General features: G+C 35.6%; 1 protein-coding gene across 1 annotated transcript; it reads left to right on the forward strand.

Annotated features, from left to right (window-relative positions):
- The first annotated feature begins 2173 nt into the window (after positions 1-2173).
- LOC122308056 (phosphate transporter PHO1 homolog 9-like) lies at positions 2174-7271 on the forward strand. The gene is made up of 12 exons (XM_043121215.1): positions 2174-2706; positions 3160-3208; positions 3289-3360; positions 3445-3574; positions 3889-4009; positions 4118-4376; positions 4472-4576; positions 4681-4725; positions 5981-6130; positions 6214-6492; positions 6624-6763; positions 7166-7271. Exons 1-12 carry the CDS (start codon positions 2174-2176, stop codon positions 7269-7271), a joined length of 1989 nt encoding a protein of 662 aa, XP_042977149.1.
- The last annotated feature ends 1058 nt before the right edge of the window (positions 7272-8329 follow it).

Genomic DNA, 8329 nt, shown 5'->3' on the forward strand with positions numbered 1-8329 from the left:
TATGAGAAATTAAAAAAAATTATGAATTTCACATATAAAGAAGTGTTGAGTTGAACAAAATTATATGTTCTACTTATAAAAAAGTTTTGAATTGAAATGAATTTAGTAAGTTGAATATTTAAATATTAGATTCAATTTAAAATTAGACTAAATTAAATTAATCTCAATTAATTTTACCAACCTATAATCAATTTTAACGATGTTGAAGTCGTCATGCGCGCATTCTTGTAATTTTCCATATTGAATTAATCTCAATTGATTTTACCAACGTATTCTTGTAATTTTCCATATTGAATTAATCTCAATTGATTTTACCAACCTATAATCAATTTTAACGATGTTGATCAAGTCGTCATGCGCGCATTCTTGTAATTTTCCATATTGAATTAATCTCAATTGATTTCACCAACCTATAATCAATTTTAACGATGTTGATCAAGTCGTCATGCGCGCATTCAATGCTTGTAATTTTCCATCTTTGTTCGCTTAAACCGTAAACGTGATTTTTGTACTCACGCTTTTATATATATTTAACTACTAACAATAGTTAATAGTTAATGATCTGCAGATCGATGATAATATTTTATTCTGTCAAGTAAATGCGAGGATTGATCAGAATAACCACATGATCTAGACAATATTCTCACATTGTATATGCATGCAGCTGCTTCTGGTCGATCGGTCAAATGATAAATAAGCAATCATTAATGATTAACGCGTTATGGGGTGTGCACGTACGTACGAAGCCACAAGACATTAAAAATATGAAAAGATATAGTTCCAAACATAATTATGTACTAATCTATGCATTAATATGATGTGATTAATCAAAAAGTAAATTTTATTAAAAACAGTATTAATTTAAATTTTAAGTATGCATAAATCAGTATTGATACACAGATTAGTGTGCAACTACGTTTGTATGTAGCAAAACCTTAAAAATATTTAGGTCAAAACACATGGACGCGCGGGATGGTGTTCAAAACACATGTGCCAAATACAATGAAAATTTTGAGTTAAGATGATAATTTAAAATATTATTTTTAGTATTATTATTATTTTAAGATTTGAAAAAGTTGTATTAGAATTTGAAAAAGTTGAATTATTCATTATATTTTATGTAAAAATTTGAAAAAATTATAATGATAAGATGATAATTTTAAATTTGGGATGAAATTTCTTTACCCCCAAACCTGCCATTAGAATCTTCATTGGGATCAAAGCCTTCGTACGTTTGGAAAAGTATACAGTGATCGACCTGATTTTATTCTACAAAGAACTCTTGTATCAGATGCTGCAGTGTAATTAACATGATTTTAAGTAAGTAATGAAATTTTATTTTAATCTAATATTACTGTTTGCATCAGCTAGCATGAAAGTATCAAGGTTGTAATTAATTTGGGTGTTGCCCCAACAAAAGAGGGATCAGGAAAAATGAACGATCTGAAATGATAGCATACATGCACAATGCTGATCTTTCCAATATTTCTGCTGCTGCTACTGCTTCTTCTTCTTCTTCTTCTTCGAGGTGGCGATCCAATGTTGACATGGTTTTTTATGCTAGTTTCAAGGAAATTAAAAGCTCGAGAAAGGAGCATGCATGTCCAACCTGAAAACATGACCAGATCACTTGACGTGGTCATGACCAAGATTAATGCACGTCCAAGCCTGAAAACATGACCAGATGATCACTTGACGTGGTCATGACCAAGATTAGACCAGTCTCGCAGATTTCTTTTAAATTTTATATTTTCTGTAGTGGTTAGCTACTAACAATAGAGATGAATGGCCACTTATTAATTAGGAAAACAATGGCAAATGAACAACCCTTCCGTACATACCTAATTTAATTCAGCGAAACCAATAAGCGGGACTATTCTCTGCTTTTATTTTTTCTTTTCTTCTCCCCAGCTTGTTCCATGACAATCATCTCTCTCTCTCTCTCTCTCTCTCTCTCTGATCGGTTAATCGGTTAATTAATTGATTCAAGTGGATAATACTCCTGCCAGCCGCCAAGCTCAAAAGTAAAATACAATCATCTGCTACAATATTAATATAAGAAGCATGCACGTCAATGCATATATATATATATATATATATGCGCCTTTATGTTTAGTAGTAGGATACACTTTAATCCGCAAAAGCTGATTTTTTTTTTTTTTTTTGAAAGAAGATGAAGTTCGGCAAAGAATTCGCGGCACAGATGGTGCAGGAATGGCGTGACGCGTACATGGATTACAACAGTCTGAAAGCAGTGTTGAAAGATATCGTGCGGATCAGACAGAGAAGCGTCACCGCATCGACCTCAAAAAGTTCTTTGAAAAGAAAGGTTTCCCTATACAGAGCTTTTAGCGGGCTAACAAGCCGGCACAGAAGCTCTCAGAGAAAGAATGAGGATGAAGTAATTCTTGTTCATGCAGTGGAGCAGCAGGAGGGCGCAAACGGGCACTACCAAACCATGTTCCTCATGTCTTCCGACACCGGCGGAGAGTGCGAGCTTCGTTTCTTCAGGAGGCTTGATGATGAGTTCAATAAGGTCGTAAACTTCTACAAAATGAAGGTGCAGGAAGTTATGGACGAGGCAAATGAATTGACTAAGCAGATGGATGCTTTGATTGCTCTTCGCATAAATGTGGATAAACCGATGGTAGAATTTCATGGAGCTGATTTGGAAAATCTTGCAAGCAATGAGAGAAAACCTGGACGGCAGCATATGGATCATGTGATTCAAGAAGTTGAGATGAGCTCCGAAGGAAATTTGGAAGAGCAAAACCAAAACGAGATTGTCGAGAATTTTAGAGACAATTATAGGAAGGGCAAGGGACAAAAGGTTTCCATCCAAGGATTGAGGCCAACATCGTTAGAAATATTGGATCGTGTACAGATCAATGTCACCCCCGAAACTCCAGTATCTACTTTGAAAGGCATTCTCATGATCAGTACGAATTCCACCACGTCCTTCGGCAAGAAAGAGCTGAGGAAAGCAGAGGAACAAATGACACAGGCTTTTACTGAATTCTATCGAAAGCTGCAAATTCTGAACAGCTACAGGTAACACGGTGTTCTTCAATAATCATATGATTAAAAACAAAGTCATTTTCTTATCTACGGTCTTCGCGGATGGAGTTTAGCTGAACCTAGTTTTAATGAATATAACAGCTTTTTGAATCTATTGGCATTTTCAAAGATCATGAAGAAGTATGACAAGGTCAAAAGGTTTCTGTTTCTATTTTCATCAATCAGACGATGCAAGGTTTTTATTCTGATAGACTGGCTTCACCACCACAGATCACTTCAAGAAATGCATCTAAGACTTATATGGCGATGGTGGACAAATCTTATCTCGGTAGCTCGGATGAGGTTAGTTATCATAGATCAGCTTATGCTACTCTGAGCGGATTCTAAATGAGAAGTTTCCTTCTTTTCCATCTCGTGCCTCCGCAGATTACTAGGCTCATGGAAAGGGTAGAGGCTACCTTCATTAAGCACTTTGTAAATGGAAATCGTAGAGAAGGAAAGAAGATTTTAAGGCCAAAAGCCAGAAGGGAGAGACATCGGATTACGTTTTCCTTGGGTGAGATGTTCCAGCAGAAGCAAATATTCTGCACACTTTTCAGAGTTTAAAAGAAGATGCTTGTTTAATGTTTTTTATTTTATTTTTTGATTGATTATAAATCAAGTGTCTCCTTTTATCGGAGTAGTTAATTACTTAATAACTTATCTGCTCCCTTCTACTTTTCAGTATGTGAGGCAAAGTTCCTAAGCTGTTCAATGGCCTCGCAACATTGTTTTCCAAACTAATTTTCAAATGAATTAGTAAGGATTAGCCATCATCTATGCTCATCATACATCAATCTACTTACTCAACGTAATGTTCTAAATCTTCAGGTTTCTTCTCTGGCTGCTCGCTTGCACTTGTAGTAGCCACCGTTGTGGTTATACAAGGAAGAGATCTCCTGAAAAGCGAGGGGCGTACTCAGTATATGGATAACATGTTTCCTCTTTACAGGTAACAGTAGTTCCAGGTGTTGGGACAAACTATTTAATACCTATCTCCTAAAAACTTAGTGCATGCTCATATTATAAACTGGAATAATGTTTGTGCCCGTGTTTGCAGCTTGTTCGGATTCATTGTCCTGCATATGCTTATGTACTCTGCAAACATATGCTTTTGGAGGCGTTACAGAGTCAACTATTCGTTTATTTTCGGCTTCAAGCAAGGAACAGAATTGGGCTACAGAGAAGTCTCTCTTCTCAGTTCAGTTCTTGCTGTACTTGCATTGGCTGGCGTAATTTCAAATTTAGATATGGAGATGGACGAAAGAACAAGAAGCTTCGAAGCCTTAACTGAACTAGTCCCTTTGGGATTACTTACTGTAAGCTTTACTGCACAATCTCTTCAGAAAAGCATTTCACATAAACAAAATTCCCCAGATGGATATATGAACCATTGATCCTTTAAGTAATGCAGGTTGTGGTTCTCATAATATTCTGTCCCTTCAACATCATATACCGTTCAAGTCGCTTTATCCTAATCCAATCAGCGTTCCATTGTCTTTGTGCTCCTCTGTACAAGGTATGGTGGGAATAAGAATTTGTAACAGCGATATGGATATCAATCATTTACACCGACATATGAACACGAATTTAATTAATGTTTTTATCTTTTCTCCACCGTAGGTTACCCTACAAGACTTTTTCTTGGCAGACCAGCTAACTAGCCAGGTTAGATATCGTGCTTACGTTAGCATATTAATTGTTGATACTAGTCAATTGTCGGGCTTTTGCGTAACTTTCTAGTTTCTACAGTTAGGAAAGCTAAAAGTCTTTACAACTATAAATGAAAATTATGAACTTAATGAGATATTTTATTTTTCATTTAAGAACTTCAACTTAATTATATTATCAATTTAGCCTAAAATTATGATAAGAGTGTGGATGGCATGATTTCAAAGGAACAGATCGAACTTCACTCTTCCAAAATATATAATATTACCACGTAATCCTAGCAAAAAGAAGAATCTCGGAACTGTCTCTATCGTTATATATTATATTTATTAATAATATTTTTGAGTTGATTTTGGAAGTTGTGAATTATTTTTAAGATATGGAAAGTGTACAAGAGTTATTATATTTTGGAACTGTTTATTTATAGCAAGGGATCAACTGTTCTGGTAGTGTTAGTGCCTTTGTTTATCAGGTGGGTTGGGTTCGAGTCACCCTCGAGACAAAGTTGGGATTTTAATTTAATTTATGGAGGTAGCTCCTGAGCACGCGAAGGCATGCGTGAAGCGCTGCTCGTTGCAATGCATGGGCAAGCGTCAAGGGACGCGCACTGGGTTGAGAGAGGTGCAACACCTTGGAAAATAAAATTTTCAAAGGGCACTCCGTGATTCGAACTGGTAGGCACCAGTGGAAGGAAAACGAGGCCACCATTGGATTAAGTCCAACTGTTGTGCTTTAGGGCAACAGTCATAATCTAAATACCTATTTCAAATAGTTTTCAGCACTTCTTTTGTCTATCTATAAATAAATTCATTGGCCTGCCATTTGAGTATCTCAAATTGAATTTCGAATTATTTCTCTCTCTCTCTCTCTCTCTCTCTCTCTCTCTCTCTCTCTCTCTCTCTCAAATATTTTATTTCTTCAAAATTTATTAAAATTTGTTCGTTTTCGAGAGAACATATTTCTAATTTCTTGGTTGAATAGCAAAATCAGAGAGTATTCGGGATCTAATTTCATGTGTGCATAACATAGTTAGACAACAGATTTGTTCTGGGTTTCATTGTACCTTGGAGGTAAATTCGCTTGTAACCCGTGTGCATACGGTTGGTGATGGCGAATATTGTCTTAAGGAAAACAATATTTATAACGCGCCTTGAAGCAAATTTTCTCTCACTATTTTTGTTTTGCAGCCCCTTTTGTTCCAACATCTATTGTAAGCATCGATTAACACCATGAATCTATGATATAATTTCAGGTGCAGGCTTTCAGAAGTTTTGAATTCTATGTTTGTTATTATGGTTGGGGTGACTTCAAAATTAGATCAAACAAGTGCCATAGAAGTGGTGTTTATAAAAGTTTTTATTTCATTGTAGCAATCGTTCCATACTGGATCCGTTTCCTACAGGTATTTAGTTTCTGTTAATATGTTGAATATACATGTTTTTACGCATGCGGCAACAATTTTAGCTCATAACAGTCATGTTTTAGAGCCTTCGACGCTTGATAGAGGAGAAAGATGCAATGCATGGGTATAATGGACTGAAATACTTCTCAATAATTGTAGCAGTTTTCATGAGGACAACTCATGATTTACAAAAGGGGATGAGTTGGAAGATAATGGCCGTAGTGAGTTCAGGTGTTGCAACCATCATTGCTACATATTGGGACATTGTCATAGATTGGGGTCTTTTGAGAAAGGATTCCAAAAACCGATGGCTGAGAGATAAACTCCTTATATCGAACCGAAGTGTTTACTTTGTAGCAATGGTAAGAATGTATATACTGTTCATTGTCATTGCATTTTCACAACTGCTCTGGGAGGAAGAGTCATAGTACTTCAGTCTTCTTCTTTGTTGAATGAAATTGAACTATGGCTAATTAACGTCAGTTAATTGCAGGCATTGAATGTTGTATTGAGACTTGCTTGGATGCAGTCTGTATTAGGGTTTAGGGAAGCACCTTTCCTGCATAGACAAGCATTAATTGCAATAGTTGCCTGCTTGGAGATCATTCGACGTGGCATTTGGAATTTCTTCAGGTATGCTATAATACTCATTCATTTGTAGTATTCAATCCCCAAACTAATATATACATCATGTACATGATCAATATAAGAAATTAGCAGTACATATAGAATGTATATGTGCTTCTATGTGTGTGTGTGTGTGTGTGTGTGTGTGTGTGTGTTTCCACATGTCATATGTGCTGATATACATACACAGCTTGTGTAACTCAGAAGCCATTGATTCTGGGTGAAAAGCAGTACTACAACTATGCGAGACATAATGAACTAATAACAATGCAGTGGTGGGTGAACTTAGTTGTGAATATATGAAACCAACCACCATGAATCAATTCGTGATCAAATATAATTAATTAAGGCCTCTAGAGTCAAAATTTCCCTCATACGCTAATAATGATTTGATGTTCAATTGATCAGATTGGAGAATGAACACTTAAACAATGTTGGGAAGTATCGAGCATTCAAGTCAGTGCCCCTACCTTTTAACTATGACAACGTCGACGATGAAGACAGGCACATATAGACATGTACAACTAGGAAGAGAGCAAAAAAATTGCCGTTGAATGATGGCTAACACCATTCATATACAGTTATTTGGTTTTGGTTTTTTGTTTGGATAGTGACATCATGGTTTTAGATAAAAAATTGTAAGTTGAATAAAATATTATTTTTTAATATTATTATTATTTTAAAATTTGAAAAAGTTGAATAATTTATTATATTTTGTATGTGAATTTGAGAAAGTTGTTGTTGTGGGCGTGTTTCACCACTACTCACATACAATTACCTGTAACCAAAGAGTAGAGTGGCTTGGGAGTTCGTGAGAACGCCTCTAATGCCTAAGTCAATTATCACAGTGAGAAAACCATTTTCAAAACCAATAAATCAGAAAAACTTTGTAACAACCCGCTAGAAATTTAATTGTGAAATTTCTATTAGCTTTAGGAACCTGGTGAAGACCTTATAAGTTTTCACGAATCCATTAATTGTATAGGTTTTAGTCTAACTACATAGTTAGTATTATTATTTACTATGGTATCCGAAGTGTGTTTTCGATTATTGGAGATAGTTAGAAGTGCCAAAATGTATTATAGTTTGTGCCATTAGACTCGGGGGGTTATCTAAGGTCTTATGACGCAATAACACTTTTTCATATTTTCGAACGAAACGTCTGTTCAAAACTGTAGATATTATTGGATAAAAATATTTTAAGCTAATTTCGTGGATATTATTGGGTAAAAATATATTGAGTTGATTTTTGTAGATATTATTAGGTAAGAGAGTCCTACACTCCACTCTCACTCCGGGTAAGAGAGTCCTACACTTAACTCTCACTCCAGCCTCATCTCTTCCATATCTCATCCATAAGTATCTCCAGCCACCCCTCCCCACGAAATTATCTTCATTTACACTTTCCATTGAAAGAATATCAAACACTCTCTCTCGGACAGCTTTTAGGAGGTCTTTTGCACACCCATTTCGAAGCTTTTGTAAGTGTTTTATCATAAAGTCTCCTTCATATAAGTTGTTCCTTTTTTAGTATAGTTTATATGGATATCTTATTTTCCCCATTTGAAGATC

This window comes from Carya illinoinensis, chromosome 4 (genome assembly GCF_018687715.1).
Source record: "Carya illinoinensis cultivar Pawnee chromosome 4, C.illinoinensisPawnee_v1, whole genome shotgun sequence".
Taxonomy (NCBI): Eukaryota; Viridiplantae; Streptophyta; class Magnoliopsida; order Fagales; family Juglandaceae; genus Carya; species Carya illinoinensis.

Excerpts from the sequence above, each read along its gene's own strand:
- LOC122308056 (XM_043121215.1), top strand. The coding sequence starts at position 2,174 with ATGAAGTTCGGCAAAGAATTCGCGGCACAGATGGTGCAGGAATGGCGT. Across the intron at positions 4,010-4,117 it reads AACATGTTTCCTCTTTACAG|CTTGTTCGGATTCATTGTCC; the intron begins GTAACAGTAGTT and ends CCGTGTTTGCAG. Across the intron at positions 6,131-6,213 it reads ACTGGATCCGTTTCCTACAG|AGCCTTCGACGCTTGATAGA; the intron begins GTATTTAGTTTC and ends GTCATGTTTTAG.